The sequence below is a fragment of the Aotus nancymaae genome, unplaced genomic scaffold (genome assembly GCF_030222135.1).
Source record: "Aotus nancymaae isolate 86718 unplaced genomic scaffold, 86718_ANA_hifiasm-v0.15.2.pri h1tg000048l, whole genome shotgun sequence".
Classification (NCBI taxonomy): domain Eukaryota; kingdom Metazoa; phylum Chordata; class Mammalia; order Primates; family Aotidae; genus Aotus; species Aotus nancymaae.
Genome location: NW_026988462.1, coordinates 8633635 through 8656727, shown reverse-complemented (window position 1 = coordinate 8656727; position 23093 = coordinate 8633635). Strand labels below are relative to the sequence as shown.

The 23093-nt window shown below is 34.0% G+C and overlaps 1 protein-coding gene across 2 annotated transcripts in view; it reads left to right on the top strand.

Annotated features, from left to right (window-relative positions):
* The window catches only part of GPC5 (glypican 5), a 1393669-nt gene that overhangs the window by 703273 nt on the left and 667303 nt on the right, over window positions 1-23093 (top strand). For both annotated transcript variants that reach the window (XM_012456307.2, XM_064362249.1), the window contains exon 7: window positions 17755-17914. In XM_012456307.2, the coding sequence (XP_012311730.2) occupies window positions 17755-17914 (160 nt within the window). The remainder of the gene's footprint in view (window positions 1-17754; window positions 17915-23093) is intronic.

Below are 23093 nucleotides of genomic sequence, written 5' to 3'. Positions count from 1 at the left end.
TGATTTGTACTTAATTAGTGTATTTGGTAAGAATTGCCATCTCAAGAATACTGAGTTTTCCAGTTCATGAATACCTTATATCTCTCCTTCTATTGTGATAATTTTTTCATCAATGATTTATAGCTGTTAAAATACCAATGTGCACATATTTTTGCAAATTTATACACACTTTATTTTTATGTCATTCTAAATGATTATTTCTGCTTTTATTTCCAAATGTTTTTGTTAATATATAGAAGTATGATTGATCTTGTTTATTGAGTTTGTGTATGACCACCTTACTAAAGTGACATATTGAGCATTTTAATAGGTTATTTTGGATATTTTTACATAGACTGTTGTCTGAAAATAGAAGCAGGTTTATTTTTTCCTTTCTGATGTGGATGTCACTGATTTTTTTTTCCTACATTGCTGATCTGGCTAGGACTATCAATATCAAGTTGAATATACGTGGTAAAAGAGCTGACTTCTTGCCTTGGACCCACTTTGTAAATCAGTCAGAGTCACCAATAAGTGTAATTTAGTGGTAGTTTTGTTTGTTTGTTTTGTAGATGCCCTCTATCAAGTTAAGTTCCCTTCTTTTCTCATTTTGCTGAGTTTTTATGAAGAATAGATGCTGAATTTTGTCAAATGCTTTTGCTGCTTCTACTGAAAGGATGGTTTTTCATCTACCTAATAATGTTGCAAGTTATATCTGTTGAGCTTTGAATATTGAACCAGCCTTGCATTCGTGGTATAAATCACTTGTTTGTAAACTATTTTTTTTAAATATTGCTAGATTTGATTTCTTAGTATTTTATTTTTATATATGTTCTTAAGGGATATTGGTTTGTATTTATCATTTCTCTTTAAGGAGAAACTATAATGAGAGAGATTGCCTCTCCTGAAGTTCTAAGTGCTTCTGCATTGCTGCTGCTACACAGCTACTATCATGACAGCAGCTTTAGAAGTAGAACTGGCTTCCAAGCAGGGCTGGGTGGGAAAAAGAGAAAAACAAAAGACTATTTCTCTAAATATGCTCCATCTTACAGAGCCCACATTCCTGCTTCTCTAGCTAGAAAGAGTAGGAATTTTGTACACCCTGGGTTAAGAGAAAAAAAAAAAAAACCCATTAAATCTGCCCCTGTTACAAGTCACTATTGCTATTTTGATTTTTCTTTCAATTCATCTGTTACTGTTTTAAGAGTCCTTGGTAGTTGCTTTTTAAGTCCAGAGTTATAATTTCAATCAGGAGAAGAAATAGGCATGCTTTGTCTTGGCAGGTGTCAGAAGTCTATACTAAAATATTTTAAAATAACTTTTACCTGAATAACAACTTGGACCTGCGCTCAGCTTTCTATTTTCCTAAAAAAATAAATTTTAAAAAATAGAAAAAAAAGTTTTAAATACTTTAAACACTACATAATTTTAAGCAGGTTTAAAATAAACTCCTTCATTTTGCCTATTGGTCTGTTCTCACACTGCTGATAAAGACATACTGGAGACTGGGTAACTAGTAAAGGAAAGAGGTTTAATTGACTCACAGTTCCACATGGCTGGGGAGGCCCCACAATCATGGCAGAAGATGAATGAGGAGCAAAGTCATGTTTTACATCGTGGCAGGCAAGAGAGAGCATGTGTGCAGGGGAACTCCCCTTTATAAAACCATCAGATCTCATGAGACTTACTATCATGAGAACAGCACAGAAAAGACCCGTCTCCATGATTCAGTTACCTCCCACTGTATCCCTGCCACATGTGGGAATTATGAGAGCTAAAACTCAAGATGAGATTTAGGTGGGAACACAGTCAAACCATAGCACCTAAATACATTCACATTAGCATTTTAGTTTTAGAACAAGTTATATGTTACTATATGAATTAATTTTTCTGCAATTTTATAAGGAAAAATATTACCTTCTTTGAATTTCATGTACAGATGATTTTTCTTTTACTTTTGTCATTTTGTCCAGTAAATTCTTAAAATCTTTGTGTTGGCAGTGTGTTATCTCTGCACGACCATCTATGTGTAAGAGCACTCAATAGAAACAATAAAGTGGAAAAAGCACTGGATCTATATTTATACAAAACAAGCTACCAGCAGAGCCCACTGAGAGTGGTCATGAGATAATCAGGAATGTTATATTCACAGGTTGTAGATCTGCATATCAGAAGAGGGTTTGCAGATAACAGATTCTAGAAAACTTGCCTAATCGGACGGTAAATGAAGGTGTTGACGCACTGAACAAAAATAAGCTGCTTAATTACTCATAAGAGGGAAGAACAAGTCATTATTCCATCTGCTAATTTACAGACACTAAGATACCCTTTAAAAGCAGCAGTAAGTCAACTCTTCATAAAAGTTACTCTGACAAATCCACGGCCTTTCTTCTTTTGCAGCAGCGCCTTTCTTTTTAATGACTTTTTGTGTTTTGAGATGAGGTCTCACCCAGGCTGGAGTACAGTGTTGTTATTGATCACTGCAGCCTCAACGTCTAGCTCAAGTGATCCTCCTGCTTCAGCCTCCTGAGTAGCTGGGATTACAGGTGTGCAGCACCATGCTATTTTAAAAAACTTTTTTCTAGAGATGGGGGTTTCACTATGTTGCCCAAGCTAGTCTCAAATTTCTGGACTCAAGCACTCCTGCTGCCCAAAGTGCCAGGATTACAGGTGTGAGCCACTGCACTCAGCCTAGTGACTATTTTTGGAAAAAAAAAAAAAAAAAACACATTACCCTCCCTTGTTAATCACTTTTATGTACAAAAATACGTGTTTTAATGTTGATCTGTTTTAACTATCATTTTCTTTCTACATAAATAGCACATTTATACATGTATATATATATATTTGTAATGTTAAAATTGTGTTTAAGTGATATTTACTAAAAAGGATAAAATTTGTTTGGGAAATTGAGATGTGAAATTTTATCTATTTAATCTATAGTCCTTTCCCTTATGGTGTCCAGCTCTGTGCAGGCTCTGCCTCACTCCAGATTATGTAAATATCAACTCAAATTCAAATGAATTTGACATTTAGCTTTCAACATTTGCCTTTTCAATTCATCTTGAAACTATTGGTAATATTATTTCCTATCCACTAGCATACTTTTTAATCCCCAAAATTAAATCTTCTGAAAAGACCACTACCTCTTCTATTGAACACAGTTACTTGATACCTCACTATTCAAAGGAAGGATAGAGTTGCCCACAGCCCCTTTCCTTCAACCACATACGTCCAAGTAAAACTAGTATTTCTTCTTTTTAAAAATAGAGACATAATTATTTTCCATATTATTGAATACATTTCTTTTGTAACCTCAGCTCCACTGTTCAGAATCCTTTGTTCGATTTTATTGTAATTGATTTGATGATGCCACTCACACTTTCCTACCAGTTGCTCCAGTGCCAATGGACTTAGTCACGTGGTGGCGAGACACGTTTGGGGGGGTTGGGTGGACGTTCTGGTTCAGGTCTGCATCTGTTCACCATCATTTATGCTGTAACTCACTTTTGCTCTTTGATAAGAAGTCACACAAGTAACTGCTAAATTAATCTGTCAAGTCTAACTCAATCAGCTATGTCTCACCAGGTCTCATCTGGACAAATCGTGCTGTTCTTAAGAATATTTATGTGATTTTATCCTTTGTGCAAAGGCTATAGGCAATGGAAGAGATAGGGAGAAGTGTGTGGAAGGTTGACTCACATAGTTGGTTCCATGTACAACTTTTTGATCTTGATTTCTCCTTCTCTGCCCAGTTCTTATCCATAGTGATTTTTGGAAAAACTGCCTTTACATTGGCGTTATAGGTACTCAGAGCTGTGGGTCTCTTCTCCTAGCTAGACTACCAGAACAATTCTATTCACATTCAGACTTCCAAATGTCATCACATCTTGGTGCCTGACTTCCTTTTCTCTCATTCACAAGATATTTATGGCTCCTTTTTAATGGGATAGTGGCCAAGTGAAAAATGTCTTTTCTGGGGGAAAAAAATGCTGAAATGTGAGGAAAGTGCCAAATTTATTTGCTTATACAATTTTAAAGGAGAAAAAAGTTAGGGTTGGAATGAAAGTAAGGATATTTTCATCCAATTACCTCATTCAATTATAATCAAGGTCAGAGAAGAAATAAACTTCAGTGCAGTCTTTGCTAGAAGCAACTTGCAACAAATCACACATTTACTGACTGTGACATTCGTCCAGTGATAGTAGCAATGTTCTAAATATCACACAGTATACAGAAATATAGCAATTAAATAGTTTTACAGATGCAAATCAAGCAGTAATTACTTTTGCCCAGGAATCTTAAAAAGAAATTGTATGTGGAGGACAGGAAGCGTAGGCAATTTAAGGTACCTTTCGTGTTTGCAGTGACAATTTACCTTGGGCTCGCAGTGAAGTTTTCAGGGTTTTAAAAAACAGCAGTTTTTTTTTTTGTTTTTTTTTTTTTTTTAAATCTGCTGGCCCTTTTGCTTTTAGCAGCCACAGACTTCCTGGTCTCTCAAAGGCCTGGATGCCTGAAACTTCTGAAGAGATACTGCCTTCAGCTTCTTCTCAATAGCAGTGAGGTGTGAACACACAGCTCCAATTATGCCTCTACTTGCTTTAGTCTGCTGGTGCTTAATTAGGTGCTTATCCTAACACCTTAGAACATACTTTCTGTAGATGGTTAAATTCTAGCCATCACATTTCTCAGTTTTTCCAGCTTCTCAAAACTTCCCTGTAAATGAGGCCTTGCAGGCAATTTTCTTGCTGTGACCTCACCTTCCGTTCAGCACAGAAACGGCATCCATTGCTGTTATGCAATGGGTCACACTGAACAATGGTTACGGTTTCATATCTTTAATGTTACTGGCAGACTTTGCTCCTGGCCTTCTGCTAATCAATAGGTCAGTCTATTTTTTTTCCCCCATTTTTAGCCATCTAATTTTATTCCTTACTTTCGTTCTTAAAGAGGCAAAAATCTTTTATCGTTCTCTTCAAAATGGTTAAAATATATTGGCAACAAAAAAAGCAATTTTTACAAATGATTTAAAACACACAAATTATTTGCTTCTTTTCACATTAAAAGTACGAAGAATACAAACAGTATATATGTTCCAAACACATTGATCATGCAGAAAATAAGCATTCTTCGATACTGGTTTTCCTTTGATTACAAATAGGAGGGCAAAATGCCCTCTCTTATCACTTATTTATAAGTAACTGATGGCCAAAATGGGTAACTGTCATGATAGAAGTTATTGACACTGGATGAGTAGGGTGGCTCATGCCTGTAATCCAAGCATTTTGGGAGGCTGAGAAAGGCAGGATCATCTGAGGTTAGGAGTTTGAGACCAGCCTGGCCAACTTGTCGAAACCCTGTCTCTAAGTTTATAAAAAATAAAAAATCTATTTGATTGTGGTGGTAGATACCTGTAATTCCAGTTACTTGGGAGGCTGAGGCAGGAAAGAAGTTATTGACACTCACAGATAATTGCAAAAGAAGAAGTTATTGATACCCACAAATAATTCCAAAGTATGTCCATGTGCTAATTTGTATATAGGAAGGAAGTTCTTATTTTGAAACTTGCAGCCTGGAAAATATTTACAAGATTGTTATATGACATTTATAACTGGAGTACTTCCTGTATCAACTTAGTAGAATTTTGGAGACTGACTTTAAAATATGGCAATAAAAAAGAAAAGACAGGGAACTGAACTTTCTTCTCATGTTTATTACAAGTTTTACAGGGAGCCAGAGTCTCATTTATGTCATCATAGATTTATTTTACAAGTTTGGACTTGCAAAAAATGTGCCAAAATTTGAATGCCTTACACATTTTTTGGAAAGCAGCTATAATACGTAATGCACTGACCTTTTAGTGTTCATTTGATTGGTTAATGGTTACACCTTTACAGCTCAGTCAGATTGTAAACAAGGGGACAAAACTGAATATATAAGGTCAGAGAAGTGTAGTGACAAAATTTATGAACCCTTTTACATTTCCTATGAATAAAGATTAAAATTCTTACATTTGCCTTTTAAATATATATATAGGAAATAGATATCATTAAAAAATAATTCAAAGGATACATTACCAAATATATTCTTAATTTTGTCTTGAATAAACATTATTTAGGTTTTTTCTATAAAGTTTTGTCTTTATTAAATATTTTTCAAGTTATTTTTAAAGATGAATAGCATTGAATTTGCATATAGTTACAGTAGTACTGAAAAATCCTCAAAATTTAAGTTTTTGTTTTCAGCTTTGTTTTCTAGTGCATAATGACTTAATAAATAATATTCATTTAACAGAACTGAAATCTCAAAGGTACACATAAATAATATAAATAAGCATCCTACTACAGTTAACTTTGTGCTTAAAAAAAAAAAAAAGCATCCAAAGAAAGACATATTCATGGAATAAAATCTTAGTGATCCCTCCAATAATCTTCCAGAATTAGCGGCCCTCCCATCTTACCCTGGACAGAATGAAAAAAACAAGTTCTGGCATATTACTCTTTGAGCTCGAACTAAGAAAAAATTACTGAAAAGAGCTAGATGTTACAACTGTTTTGAGCAGGGAAGTCACACTGTTCAGGAGGACTCCATGGTAGAAACTGTTTAAAAAAGGTTCTTTCTACTTGAAATTACACAAGAAAGCAGAAAATGATATTGCAAAAAGGAAAATAGTATAGGCAGGAACATTGTTAACAGAAATCAGGTGATAATGAATAAAGAATTGAAAGTTACCAATTCTCTTGACCATTGAGAATGGGGAAAGTGGAAATTGAATAGCTCAAGGATAAAAATGGTCACCCACATGTCAATAACATGGATTCTGAAGAGTCAGACTTATGCATACACAGAGAGCATCTCTACTGCATGCATGAACTGTGTATCAGTTTGGTGATAATGAAGAGAGACTGCTGCATCAACTAATATACTCTGGAAGTGAAGAGCAGGATAAAAGAACTGTAGAGACCACTAGTCTAGGTCTTTTAAGTATTTTAAGGACAGAAAAATAACATAGTTGAAGAAACTGGTGATTATCTGGAATGGTGGGATGGGTGGCTTCTGACACAGCTCCCATGTTTCTGATTCCACCCCTTAGTATTCTGTATTATCTCCCTGTCTTGAGTATGAGCTACATCTGGTGCCTTGCTGCTAAGAAACAGAATTCAACAAAAGTAATGCAGTGTTACTTTCCCTGGTTAGGTAACAAGTAACTGTGTCTTGCCTCTTGCTAGCCACCCCCAACTCTTAACAGCATTCCCTCTTGCGCTATTGCTTGCTTGCTTGCTTGCTTTGATAAAGAGAGTTGCCATGTTGTGTGATGCTTTGTGGAGAGGCCCATGTGACAAGGAACCAAGGGAGTCCACAGCACAACACCTGGCATAAAACTAAAGCCAACAACGATGTGAGTGAGTTTGGAAATAAATCATTCCCTGTCCAGCCTTAAGATGACTGAGCCAGGTGAGGCAAAATTTAGCAGATGAGTCGACGGATGAAAACTATTACCTTGGCAATATAAAAATTAATACTGTCTACCTTGTTTACTAGAAAATGCATGCAAAATTAATACGCTCTTTGTAGTACGGGTTGGCTTCACTTCTATAACGTGTGGTTAATAGAAAGCTGATTCAACAAGTGACATAGAATTGTCTAAAATTCATCTTCAGTGAGTCCATGGCATGTTTTGGAATTTATTTACTTGTTTGCCTCAGGAAGAGTAGCTGTTCAGTTTTTTTCTGTCTTTGATTTCGGAAATTAGGTTACTGTGCTCTGTGGTGTCAGGAAGATAACATGGCATAACTAGGCAAATGACTAGGCATTTTCTCAGAAGTAAATTACGAGTGCCCTTACTTGCCATGATACCCACAACAGGCAGAGGCAGTTTCCTGAGACAATCCAGACCACAAAGAACTGTACATTTGGGAAAAACGTATCTTCAAATATATATGTTAAAATCTAAAAAAATGTGTTAGTTTGTATTACTTTTGTGGATAATTAAACATTCCCCGTGCACATAAAGACCTAGTTAAAGAGATGCAGGCTTTTGGCAGGTTAAATAAACAACTCTGATGAGAAACCTCACTACGAATAATAAATATGACTTTAAAAACAAAAAATAATGAGATCAGTTACTATTGTACTTCTTGTTAGCATGCCCCTGGATTTCAATCATAAAAATTCACTTGTACCTGGGTTAGTTACAAGTAATTATTTGCGATGGTTTCTGTTCCATTGGCAATTAAAATTTTGATAAATAAAAGATCTTTCTAAAAAGGGAGTTCTTAGATTGGCAGTGTATTATGATTAAAGTTTTTCTCCCTCTTTCTCTCCCTCCAACATACATATTTTCGTGAGTATATGTATATGTGATTTGTGCCGTGTGTGTGTGTGTGTACGAAAGCATAAAGAAAATCTCACATTAAAAACAACTGGGGGTAGTATAATTCTTATGCATCATATACTGCATAACATTTGACTGTTAAGAAATTTGCATCACACATCTACTTATTTCATTAAACATGTTACAGGCAATTAATTTACTTATAACCTCCATTTCCTTTTCCCCCCTCTCCAGTTCTCCTGCTGCAGGGTCATTATATGTTGCTTACTCAAAAAATGTCCTCATTGTTTCCCTTACTCCTGTCATTGATCTTCTGAATCTTTCTGGAGACCTTAGCATGGATGTTTTGATAGAAAGCTCTGACATTAACTTTGGAGTAGTTTTACAAAGAAGGTTGTTTGCTTTTTCACCAGTTTCTTTTTTCAGGTCCTTGAAGTGTTTTCATATAGATGTTTCCCACGAGCCATTTCAGAATTGATAACATTTGGTTGCACACTTCCCCTTTTGGTCCCACAGTTTTCTGAGTCCCATTTGAGGTGATATTTGTTCCCCTGTTTGAGTTGTATTATTGTACTTACTCATTGGTTTTTACTTTGAACTCTCCTGGGAGGTCTAATGTAGAGTCTGGACCAGAACACAAATTCATAATAAACCTACCCAGTCAGTTTTGGTATGACGGCTTAGAAGGTGGAACTGGCCACATTTTGAACTGGAGGTAAGGATCAGGAATGGTAGTAGAGAGACATACAGAATTTTCTTATGGGAACAAGAGCAAATAACCTCTGGGCAGTATCAGAGCCCAGAGAGTGATAAGCCTTTTCTAACTTCAATATTCTATGTACAGTTTCACAAGACTTTTATAAATTGCTAGACTGCATTGCATAATCCAAATGCCAACAGAGCAGTGACCTTTCAGATTACTGGCACAACAGGAGCCGAGATCAGAAAGCTCAAACTTAAAGCAAACACTGACAGAAATGGCTTCTGTGTCTGGTCAACTTAACATAACATGACATATTGTAAAGCGCGTTTGGCTTTTTAGGTAGGATTGTCTATAAAGGTTTAACTGCTTTAGAAAATGTGAAGATTTGTGGTATTTGGGTTTATGTTTAAGATATTTCTACATTTGAAAGAGAAAGGGTGGAAAAGTTTGGTATAAGATTTGTAAATACGATTTTTTAGGTAGAATTGTCTATAAAGGTTTAAACTGCTTTAGAAAATATAAATGTGAAGATTGTGATATTTGTGTTTATGTTTAAGGTATTTCCACATTTGAAAGAGAGTGGAAATTTTGGTATAAGATTTGTAAATTGAGATTCGTAGAATATGTTTGTGATAATGCTAATGGAAGCGGTGAGAGTTGCGTGGGGTGGTGTAGATGGGAACAGTTTGGAGGTTGGGGAAAGGGAAGTGATGCTGTAAATAAAATAGTGAGGCATATTATATAAAGTGTGTTTTATGTCTCAATTGAAATATGTTATAGAGATAAATTTAAAATAGATCATGATGGATTTTCAATCTGCTTTCTAATTTTAAAATGTTACAAAATTTTGTTGCTTTCCTCTTTCATACACATTTCTTTATGGGTTTCAGTTAGACTCCATGAAATTGCAGATGCCAATTACTTTTTAACAAAATGAAATTCACATATATGTATAATTGGCATGTGTATATCCATAGTTTTTTCATTATATATATAAGATATATTACTTAAAGATGGTTTATCAGTCACAATAAAAAGTATAATTTTTCTATACCTTCAGTTTTATGGTCAGATTTTTTTCTAGCAACCCCTTTTAATTTTCACCTACCTACACTCATCGATAGTATAAAATTGTACAAGTGCATATTTTACCATGTTTACATTCAAATGGATGACTAGAGGTACGTCTATGATGACTAACACTTTCTAAACACATATTTACTTCTCATATATCTGTGTAAATGATTTTAAGAGGAAGGAGAAAATAGAGATGCATCATTATGTGTACTGTCTTCAAGCATATTCAACTGCTCTCATATTTGGAGATTTTTGAATATGATGAAGGTTTCTCTTTCACTGCTTACAGGTTGTGTATGTGTGAGCCAGATTTTACTGCAAGCATTTGAAAGGCTCTCGCAAATATGGGATATTGCCAGACAGTTAGTAAAAAGCAAATTGAATCTATTGAGAAATTAATTCACCAGCTGAAAGAAGTACATTTGCCTTAGAGTCATCAGATATTCTACCCACCAGATTCATCTCCAAGATAGCATCTCTAATGAGCTTCCTAAACCAACTAAACATAAGCAGGAAGCATCAGTCATCAAAACTAACTATTTTCAGCTAATCAGCTGACTGCACAAACTGCATGGCATTGAGGAAAGGAAGAACATTCTGAAAGTTTTTGTTTTTTTTTAATTCTGTCCTCACTTTGTTGGTTTCTCAGTTTTACGGATGCGGTGTCATGCGCAGAACCCTGTGAATGAGTGTATTTCGTACAAGTATACAAAGTGCCTTCCCATGTATTATTATTCAGTAGAATAAAATGAATTTTAACTGGCTTAAGTGATTTGCCTAAAGGCACACAATTAATGTGTGGCTGGAATTCAAAGTCATGTATTTTCCTCTGCTGTAATTCTATAAATATGGGTGTAGTGATGGACTTTCTACCCACCATGAGGGGATAGGTTCAAATTTTAAAACGCTGTTCATTTTATGATTAGGTAGACTCAAACGACAGAGTCAAGGCAGGGTGGGGAGCAAGTCATTTTTACCCCCATATGGGTTTGTTCCTTCAAAGACAGGATTGAGGTCGCAGAGTCAGTTCCTATTGGTTATAATGATTTTAATGATAAAGTTAAACATAACTGAGTACTCAAATGTGCTAGCACTTTTCATAATGTATCCCAAATACTACAAAACCTTCCAAATAAATATTATCTTTTTGTTTTCTGTTGTGTTTTGTTTGAGACAAGGTCTCACTCTGCTGCCCAGGCTTTAGTGCAGTGATGCAATTATGGTTCACTGCAGCCTCAAACGCCTGGGCTTAAGCAATCCTCCCACTTCAGTCTCTCAAGAAGCTGAGACTACAGGCATGTACCACCTCTCCCAGCTCCAAATAAATATTCTTATCCCATATTACTGATGCAGAAAATGTTTGGCCCAGAGAAGTAATGTTAAGTTTATTGGGGGCTTTAAGTTTAAAAAATTATTTTATTGAACCTTAATGTAAACTGTGGACTCCGGGTGACAGTGATATGTCAGTGTAGATTCGTCAATTATAACAAATGCATTGATGATAACAAATGCATCATTCTGGTGCAGGATGTTGCCAGTGAGGGGAAGCCGTGCATGTATGTGTGTAGGGAGTATATGGGAACTCTTCTACTTTCAGCTCAATTTTGCTGTGAGCCCAAAACTCCTCTTAAAAATAAAGTTTACTAATCGAGAAACAAATTCTTATATTTTATGAATATATGGGACAACTGTTCATGTATGTTGTAAAAATGAAGAGATTTGTTACAGTATGCGGCAGGAGTGTGTCTAAAAGACTGATATTCATGTGTTACTTCTAAAAATTGGCTTCATGATCAGTCTATAGATTCATCTGTTTATGTTTGCTTTAGAGTGCACATGGAAACCCTTTGGTGTTGTTAAAGCTCTGTTTTCAACAGGGCTCCTCTTTGGTGGAAGCTGTTTCTCAAAAGTGGTTTAAGAATAAGACGCGAAATAACACCTGCCCCTGATGGTGGGGCCAACAGAGCACAGAGCATAGGGGAGCTATTTGATGCTGTCTCTGAGAATTGGAGGAGAGGAATATAAAGAGCCTATCCCTTGAGAAAGAATAGGGGAGGACTTCCTTGCCTGATATCATCGATCATGAAGCTATAGTTCTCTCTCTGCCTTAAGGGAAAAGAAAAAGACTTGCAAAAATCAATTTTTAAAAGTATTCCTATATTCTAGATTTATAACGAAGCATTTTTATACATATTCATTAAAAACGGTAATTAGAACATTTTTCTCTGGATTATAGTAAATAGCATTGCAACACAAATGTACCTTGGAAGTATTTCCTGATATGATTCTTCAACCTAAAATTGTTTTAAAAACTTCTTAGAAGTCTCCAGGTACTCAGGAATAAGGCCATTTAAAATGATTTCTTATTGAAGATGAGATAAATAATTAGGCAAGACCACAAAACTAAATGTTTAGACTGTATCTCCTGTTTTCTGATTTTCAGGTTATTTTTATCCCAATTTTCTTTTGCTGTATAGTCATAAATTTTATCTTTGAAATAAAGTATATAATAATCACCTTTTAAGAACCAAGGCTATGCCTTCTCTGTTGATATGGATGTTTATCCTTCAAAATATGTGTTATATTTAGGATATACTCAATTTAATGGGATGAATAAAGGATCAATTCATCTGCCAGTCAATAAATAAATGTAAATCCAGAATTTTTCCGGAACATCAGAGTCTCTGATGATTTTAGGAGAAGTGAAGATATTTTATTCAATTAGATAAAGAGGGCATTGAAAGCAGAGTAAGCTTAAATTATTTCCAAGTTCAAATAAATAAATCAAAATTTATGTATTTAGCATCTACAATGTAGTAAGTATTGTAGTCATGATGGAAGGTGATGGAAAGCAGGTTAAATTCTGGTCTTATCTTTGAGAAACTTATCACTAATTAGAAAAGCATGACATGTTCAAGAAAGTTGATTAAGTGCCAGTGAAACAGTACAAAGTTAAAAAGATCACAGAAATGTGTGCAGGATGGAAAAAGAAGTATTGGAGTTTGAACTTGAAAATTAAATATAGTTAGATAAAATAAAAGGAAAGGGTATATTCTATGTGGAGGAAAAACAATAGTCGGAAGTGAGAAGAATGTAAAAAATATGAGCAAAATTCTAGACATAAAGTCACAATTTCTGTGAGAAGAACAGATTGATGGTTTTGCAGTAGAAGTTGGGTACGGGGGAGCTGTGTTCAGACATAATTTAAAAGCAAAACAAAATAATATATAATATGGAACCTTGACTAGGGGGCCAAATTTGAACATTTTTTCTTGGTGTCATTTCTAAAAGCGTGTCAGTGGGTGTTGAGTGAGGGAAGGGGGTAATTTTCTTAGGTACGTTTAGAAATTGTGAGATGAAACTCAACTAGACAAGATTGCCTCCTGCAAAATTTCTCATGAGGGTTTAGTTCAGGGAAATTTACAAGGGGCCATGGTATGCATTTCTCAAACATTTTCCCACATTTACCATTCTTTCTGTGACCCATCTTTTTGGATTGATATCTCTCCTCTAGACACACATCATGTTGGGAACTAGTGGTTTTGACAGTAAAGAATCAGAGCAATAAGGCTGAAAAATGATATGGTGGAAGTACTGATTTTAAGAAAATAATATGGTGGTAGTGGGTAGGAGAGACTAATGGCCCCTGTAATAAGGGAGCTGGGAAGATAAATTGTAATGACACACAAATAGTGGAGATGGGTAGTTCTATTTTAAGACAGAAACTGGTGGAGTTCATCTTCACTTCCAATTGCTGCTTAGAGGTGAACTACAGAGCAAAACAAGGGCTGAAGATAAAGACTTGTGTGTAATTTGTGTACAGGTGAGAGCTCAATCTGTTAGGATGAATTCCCAGAAAGAGACTAAAAAGTAGAGGATTTATATTATTGAAACACTTACATGTGGATGTTGGAGGAGGCAAGAGAGGACTTGAGGAGAAAAGGAAACTTTTAAGAAGAAATCAAGATAGTTTAGTTAAAAAAATTTGAATAAATATCTTATTGTGAAAAGCTCGTTGTTCTCGTTGATTACAAATTAACTGGAAATTTCTGCAAATTAAGTTTTATTACAATATGAGAGTGAAAGTGTACATTTGTGGTTGTATGATAATTGAAAAGCAAGAAAATGAAATTGATCAGGCAGAGTCTCCATGCAGAGGAGAGGGAAACATTGACCCTACAAGGGTCAATGGCTATGGTACTACTGGGGACTGAGAATCATGGATCAGGTGGAATCCTGGATATATCTGAATCAAGCAATTATATTCTTGCTCAGAGACTTGTAAAAATAGTGAGAGAGATTATTAAGAGGCTGAAAAACTGAAAAGGTTTTTCCCATAGCCTGTTTCCAAGGGTGCCGTCTTCTCAGTAAGGTGGTATCTTACAGAAACAATGACCTCTCATTTTGAGAAACATGCTAGAGAATCAAAAGCTATCAAATACAGTTGCCAAGAAGTAAATGTGGCCCATTTGAGGGTTAGAGAGTATATTCATCTTCTCTTCCTGCATAACAAATTACTACACATTTAGCATCTCAAGACAACATCCACTTATTACTCATCATTCCACAGATGAGAAGTGTGGGTGGGCTCACTGATCAGGGTCTGATGAGGCTGAAAGCAGGTTGTCAGCCTACATTGACTCAGTTTGGGAGCTCTGAGGGAGAATCTGCTTCCAAGCTCATTTAGGTTGTTAGACAACTCTGTTGTAGGAATGAAGACCTCAGTTCCTTGTTGGTTGCAACGCAGGTCACTCTCAGCTCTGAGAGGCCACTGGGGGTAAAGTTCCTTACTGCAAGATCTTGATAGGCCCTATCACATCATCCAAGCTCACACACTCGAGGCCAGCAGCATGGTCCCCTGCAAGCAAGCTCCTCCCCCTTGCATCTCATTCTTGGAATGGCTTTAACTTCTGGTGATAGAGAAAACTCTCTGCTTAGAAGAAAATCAGGTGATTTTATTAGTTCCAACCAGATCATCTTCCTTTTGGTAAACTCAAAATCAACTGATAAATGGCATCAGTTACATTGCAAAATTTTTTTTGCCATGTAAGTTAGTAGGCATGACTGACGTCATATTCACAGCCCCAGGGATAGAGTGGGAAATCTTGGTGTCCATTTTACTGTTCTCCTTAGCACAGATCACTTAAATTAATATACAGTTTTGTGTAGTTTTATTTCTTAAAAATTTGAGTTAATGTGCCTCAGATGTTTCCTAGAATGTCACTGAAGTGATATAGAAGAAAAATGGAAGAAACATAATAAGCTTTTTTAATATTATATTTACAATAATTATAAATATATATGAATAATTATAAATACTATAAATTATATTTAAAGTGCTTATATATAAATATAAGTAAATGAATGCTATATAATTAAAATATAAAATATATAATTAAAATATAATATAATTATAAATAACTATAATTATAAATAAATGAATAATTCTCTGATAATGGATCCAATCACTTTCAATCAAAACCAATTTCTTAAAATAATAAGTTTTGTTTTAAAAATCAACTATCTTGTGTTTTTGAGTTCATTTACTGCATTGGGTCCTCCTGGTTTGTATATTATTAGTGGTGTTCATGAGATTCCATTTATGTTCTGGCTAAGATCCCCGTAAAATATTGGAAGAATTCTTAGGGAAGTAAAGGGGAAATGAAGTTGATAAGGGAAACGTTGGAAAAGAATGTTAGGGTAAAAAGAAAGCAGCCTATCACCAGAGAGTTTGGCTTTTGTTGTACTTGTCTGTAATACTTTGAAAAATTATAATACAAGTCACGTAATTGGATTCTTTCTCAAATAATTCTTTCATCAATTAATGTGTTCTGGATATTTAAACAATATTGTAATAGAATATATAATAGAATAGATAATCAAAATGTATTAATGTTTAATGTGCTGGCACATTAAATATTTGCAAAGTACCTTACATATGTTTTTCTCGCAATATGAGCCATGGTCCAGGTATATTATTGTCCCTCTTATAGATTTGAGGAAACTGATCTATTCAGTAACTTAATACCCCACGTCTCATGGTTGGTATGTGTCACATCGAAGTTTGTTGGACCTCAGAATTCAAGCCCTTTATGATTATACTAAATAGCTAATAAATGGGATATTTCACAATAACAAATGATAAATGGTATTACCTTAGTTACCATTTATCATTATTTATCATTTATATAATGGTATAAGGTAATGCCATTCATCCTTTCCTTTTTAGATTTGCCTTTTTATGTGGTTGGTTTCCTATCTGTTCCTTCATTGCTGTACTCTCTCTTCCCTTTGCAGGAAGTAGCACATATGTCAATATATTAAAAACAGTAGAAAAGTTTTGTTTAACTTAATATTTGCTAAATTCACTTGATCTTGAAAGAACCTTTCTTTTTAATTTAATACCACCTATTGAATTTTTGTGCAAAATGCTGATAAAAATAGGAATTTAAAGGTTACTGTCAAATTGTTTTAGTATTTTTGTTAGAAACTAGTATTTCAGAATTGGTAACTTAAAAGTTTATGAATTTCAGAGTCCAGTTGCTTAATCTAAGTGTTCCTTAAATGATAAACATATTCATGTTAGATATACTGAGGTTATTTCACTCTTTGTTCTTCAGTATAAAATGCTGTCTTTGGGCTGTGTATTTAATTACTGTCTGCTAATTGATACTATTATTTGGAAAGTCACAGAAGTAACAGCCGTAAGTCTTTCATAAAGCCGGGTGAAAATTTAAATGCCCACTAAGTGGTCAGCAGAGGTACATTTAGTTCATAATAGAGCACTACCCTCTAGTGCTCATGCTTGGCCATGTGTTCTCCAAAACCATCTTAGAGGGGTTAATGTCACATACTGCATGGGACGACCTTAATCAGGCTTAGTTTTAAGTGAAATACTCTATTATTTATAACATCACCATTTTGAAAAGACATTCAGAAATTTCCAATGTTGTTCAAAAGTATTACTGGAACTCCTGTACTGCACAGGAAAATGGCTATTCCATCTGTTTTGCTCATAAAAATAAATGAAATGCTTGAAAGTCAAGAACTGAGACGTCATTAAATTTCTTAAATGATCTTAAATGATGTAGGACCTAAGTCTTTTGTCCCAAGGTTCAGTATGTGCCATCTGCATTGGACTGTGTATTTAATCTAAGAAAGTTTAAATGAGACTATAAACATATATTTAAAATTCTGGATTTCCTTAGACAGAATTATTTTCTGGAAGAATATTACTTCTTCAGAAATGTGGAATGTGAGTTTACAAAACAGCACAACATTATCAGCCAATATGCTACAAAGGGAGCACTGAAATTTGATTTACCATGCTTAAACATTATTTATTCCAAAACACAGGATCCGCTAGCCAAACTACTCATACGCAAAGAAGGTCTAATTTTAGTTGCTTCCCAAAGCATTCTCCAAACCATTGCCATGGAGCTAATACATAGAGTATAACTCTTTATGTGTGTAGACTTTGCCCATTATTTATTATTTGAGTTGTTTCCATTTTTCTTGAAGACTTGATTTGGTAAGGTGTCTACACCAAAGAGTAGATCCACGTAAGAAAATAATCATGAGTTCTACATAAGCTTTCTGAATAGAATTCTTAGGTTATTCCGATTTGCTATTAATAAATGCCTTTTTTCTGTACCTTTAGTTGTTGCAGGGTAGATCTCCCAAACCTGACAAGTGGGAGCTTCTTCAGCTGGGCAGTGGCGGAGGCATGGTTGAACAAGTCAGTGGGGACTGTGATGATGAAGATGGCTGCGGAGGATCAGGAAGTGGAGAAGTCAAGAGAACGCTGAAGATCACAGACTGTAAGTGTATGATTCTAACACTACTTTTTTTAAAAAAATTGATTTTGAAATATAATTAAAGATATTGGTATGGATGTAAAGAAATAATGACAATGAATTCAAACACAAGCAAGAGGAATCGGAAATGACAATGAATCTATTTATTCTGCGACACACATTCTTGGTGGTTTTATTTTTAACTAATGACTTCTAATGAAATGATAGTTTTCTGTCAAAACTAGTGAACGGTCACTAGTTCTGAGAAAGTTTTAAAGTGGAATAACTCTTAAGGCATAATGGGTATTAATTGTGTATTGATACATAACATGAAACTAGGATGGGTAAGTACTACTTAATTTTTTAATTGCACAATTTGATTATTATGTCATTATATAAGAAATTATTTTCTTAACACTTTTATCATAGTCAAATTGCATAGAAATTGGTATATGGTTATTGATGGTTAAAACAATTTGGATTTAATGCTTATGAATTTTCCCTTCCAAAAAAAATCTCACTAAACATTTATTTCACTTAGATTGTATGGATTTGAAATTACTTCTGGTATTTCTGGACTCATTGCTACTACAAAGGCTAGAATTTTCAAATAACAACAAAAATTTACCAAATGGATTTCCTTTCCTGATTATTGCGTACAAGATGATGAATATAGGTTTCCACACTCCATTGTTACATTCATGCTTTTGTTCATATGGGCAAACAACCAAAGTGGTCAACTGAGAAATAATGTAAATGTTGATGTACATAGAGTAGCTAGTTTCAAGTATTCATTTAGTCTTGATTACACCAAAGGTGGGGGTCACCTTCTGGAAAGGTGCAGCCCCACATGGAGGTTGGTCTGATAGCTTCCCTCACAATCACACAGAGCTGCTTTGCACCTATTGTAAGACATGCCTTTTGTTGGGAGAATAATTCATTTAATTTATAATTCTCTTATTGTGAATTACAAGCGCTATAGATGCTTCCAAAATCAATTCCTGATTCCATATAAGATCCGGTTTTACAAGCCAAATATTTTGGTTTCAAAGATGGAAGCCAAAAGAGGTGCAAAATTAAAAAGACAGTTAACATAATGAAATGTTTTCTCGTTAGACACAGTCATATATTTTATTTAACATGGAAAACAAATAGATGAGAATTAGTACGCTTGAGCAGCCACTGAACAAAAGGCAACAAATTTCCTGGTGCAAATTAAATCTATTCTATTCTTACAGAATGAGATAAAGATATGTGTCCTTGTTATGAGTGTTAATATAGTTTATCAGATTGGTTTCTCTTCTTTTTCTACCTTTGGTTGTTTAAGTGAAATATAATTAAAGATACCATTGTGGATGTAAGGAAATAAAGATAATGTATATAGAAACAAGAAAGAGGAATTGGAAATGAAAATGACTATTTTCACTTATTTAGGACACGCATTCCTAGTAGTTTTAATTTTGACCAATGACTTTTGATGAAAATTACAGTTTTCTGTGAAAAAATACTAGTGGATGATCACTAGGTCTGAGAATTATAAAGGTTTTATTTGTTTTTTTAAGTTTCATAGGTTTTTGGGGGAACAGGCGATGTTTGGTTACATGAGTAAGTTCTTTAGCGGTGATTTGTAAGATTTTGGTGCACCCATCTGAGCAGTATACCCTGTACCCCATTTGTAGTCCTTTTTTCTTACTCCCCTTCTACTCTTTCCCCTAAGTTCCCAGACTCCATTGTATCATTCTTGTGCCTTTGCATCCTTCAGAGCTTAGATCCCACTATGAATGAAAACATAAAATGTTTGGTTTTCTGTTCCTGAGTTACTTCACTTAGACTAATGGCCTCCGGTTTCATCTAGGTTGCTGTGAATACCATTATTTTGTTCCCTTTTGTGGCTAAATAGTATTCCATGATATGTATATATACATACCACAATTTCTGTATCCACTCATTGAATGATGGGCATTTGGGCTGATTTCATAAGTTTTTATGAGTTATAAAGATTTTAAAGTGGAGTAATTCTTAGGACATAATGGATATTAATTGTATATTGATAAATAATGTGAAACCAGGATGGGTAAGTACTACTAAATAATCAAATTGTATAATTAAAAAAATATTGTCATTATATAAGAAAGTTTTTATGCTATTACATATTTATCATAGTCAAATAGCAAATAAATTAAAATTTATATTATGTTTAAAAAAATTAGAAAGGGTTTTCACTAGAAACAATTATTTTTACTAAAAGCTAAAATATCTTCCACTGTATTTAGGAATCATGACACATATCTATCAGGGTAATATTTAATAAACTTTCATTTTCATCCTTTCTGGAGTATTTCTTTGTACTATAATTGCATTGCCATCTAAATAGTAGGATTTTAGAACATGACGTTATTAGAAAAATACAGAATTTGTGTGTGTGTGTGCATGCATAGGTAGAACTGGTATATTTATAGGAAGTTTTTTACTTCATGAAGTTATTTACAAGCTCAATAACTCATATATTAGTAGGTTACTCTTTTTCCTTTGTTTCACAAAGGAGCTAGAGACAGTGAAGGATATTCAACTACTAATAGTTTTCTTCACAAAGCTACACTTGACAAGTTGGCAAAAATGAATTTTTACTTCAAAACCTTGGTTTCAATTACGGCTGAAATGGACAGGCATGGTACAAGCACCTACCCATCGGAATCTGTGCGATTTAAGACATAGATTATTTTTCAGCACCTCCAGGAAAGCATTTTCTAAAAATCCACATCTGTTCTAAGTGGGTTGCCTATTATGTTTCTATGAGTATATAGCTGTTGCCTTTCAATTTTTAATAAGTGGTTAGAAAACCACTGTGAATAGCATGCTGAAGAAAAGGGGGACAGGAAAAGGAGCAAAGTGTAGGTCACATTTCTATTTTTATAAAACATTCTAATATTTTGCTCCTTTTGGCCTAGTTTGATATATTGGTAAAGCAACTTAAGGCATAGTTTTAGATGGTCTTAATGACTTAAAAATACTGTGATCTAAGAAGTTTAACAAGGTATCATCTGGTTTAAGAACTTGAGATGGACGACTATTTCTTCCTTACACTTCTGTTTATTCTTTGGAAAATACGACATAAATAGCACACAGTTCATTTGTTACCATAAAAGTCTGTCTAAATTTAAAGTTATATATGTATATGTATATATATATCTACATATATATACATACACCTACATATAGTTTGAGTGTTAATACTAATATTATATCTTGGAAATTTCATGATTTGGCCCTATTTATGCAAATGAAAAAAGTTGGTAAATATTTTGCTAATTATTACTTGAACTGATTTTCTGTTTCTGTTCATGTTTATTTCAGATAACAGAGGGGTCCCTATATTTCAATATGCAAAGTTTTACCACCAAAATGTTTCTGTACCTTTTAGATGTCATTATGTATTTATCACCCATGTTAACACATTCTTTAACAATTTTGCTGCTTTCTAAATTTCTGTTTGCGATCCTACCTGTACATTATAATTAAATTTTAACTAATGTTTCTTATAGAGAGAAGCAATCTATAATATGTAGTTTTCACTCTTAAGAAACTGATTTCAGTAGAATGGCTTAAAAATCCCATTAGAAGATTTTTCCACATTTTTATTTTATGGGTTTGGTTCATTTACATAGAGACAGATACTTCACTAGTAATCCGGGGTTGCAGAATTGGAATGGCTTTGAACTTAAAAGTCTCCTTACCCCTTTTTGACACCTGCCATTGTTTCACAGGCGCTAATTGATGAAGGTTCTAAACACAACTGGAAAAAATAATTCTCTTCTTTTGGCCATGCAGAACAAATCTAATATTCAAACAATACTTCTTGAAATATCTGACTATATTTCTTATGTCTCTAAATCTGGAAAGTAGCTTCAAATGTTGAAAAACAAACCAGAGTGCTACTTAAAACAATTTGTAGCAAATTATTCTACATATAATTTTCAAAATTTGTGGTCACATTGCTTACAATTATTATGTGATATTATGATTTAAATAACAATAGCTCTGCTTATAAAAAGTAAATAATACATAATTCATGATCAAATTCATTTTGGCAAGGTGATTCACAGTGATAAGGCAAAATGGATTTGATCACAACTAGAACCAGATCCCAGACATTTGTAAAAAGTAAGATGATTTTCAATCTTTGGATTTATTTTGGTGGGCTTCTCCTCATGATTACTATTCCAAATATTTTAGGATTCCAGAATTCAGTTCTCAAACCTTTTAACATATCTATTGACAACTAGCTCTTTTCCCACAGACTTCCTACTGAATCACAATAGTCATAATAATAAGGTTCCCTGCACTGATAACACCGTCCAGTTTATAAACCATTTCCCAATGTAATAGCTTAGGAGGTAGGCTTATTGGAACAGAAAGTATTTGACTTAAATATGATTAACTTAGAAATAGTAGGATAATACATTCCAATATTAAATTGCTAGATCTAGAATGTTTGGTTGATTTTCTGTAGTCTAAAATCAACAGAACTATTGTTTATACTGTGTCTCAGTTTTCTCACTTGGTAACTTTGTATCCGCTTCTAACAAATGCATCCATGTCAGGGTACTAAGAATGACCTTGGAAGATAAGTTATTCTATGTACAGAGCAAATGAAAATGACACTTTGTTAACCACTGAAGAATAAGGGAAGCTGATTTATTTAGTAATGTAAGATCGTAGAGTGAGTGAAAATTCTTGGCTTCTTATTTATTTTTACCATAAATCACCTTCACTTCAAAAGTCTCAGGTTGGTGTGAAACTTCAGGAACCCTTAAAAAGATACAACTTTATTTTTCGTTCCAGAACTACTAAAACGATGTATTTATTCATATTGTAGATATTATTTTGCATAGTGTCTTTGTTTTTTTTTTTCTTATGGATATAAGTTCTGTCAAATATATATGCCTATAAGATTTTGATACCATTATACTATACCATTATAGTTTTAAACATGTTTACTGATTATGTGTATTCTTTCTAAAGTTTCACCAAAGTTGATCAAAATAAAATATAGTCAGCTTCCTTCGTAAAGTGTTGAAAAATAGCTCATTAATATTTTTTCAAATATAAGAAAAATACTGAAAATAACTATTTTTCAGTTTATCATTTGTCTGTCCATTCATACTAAAAATAAATTATGTTTGTAAGTTTCATTATATTAAAA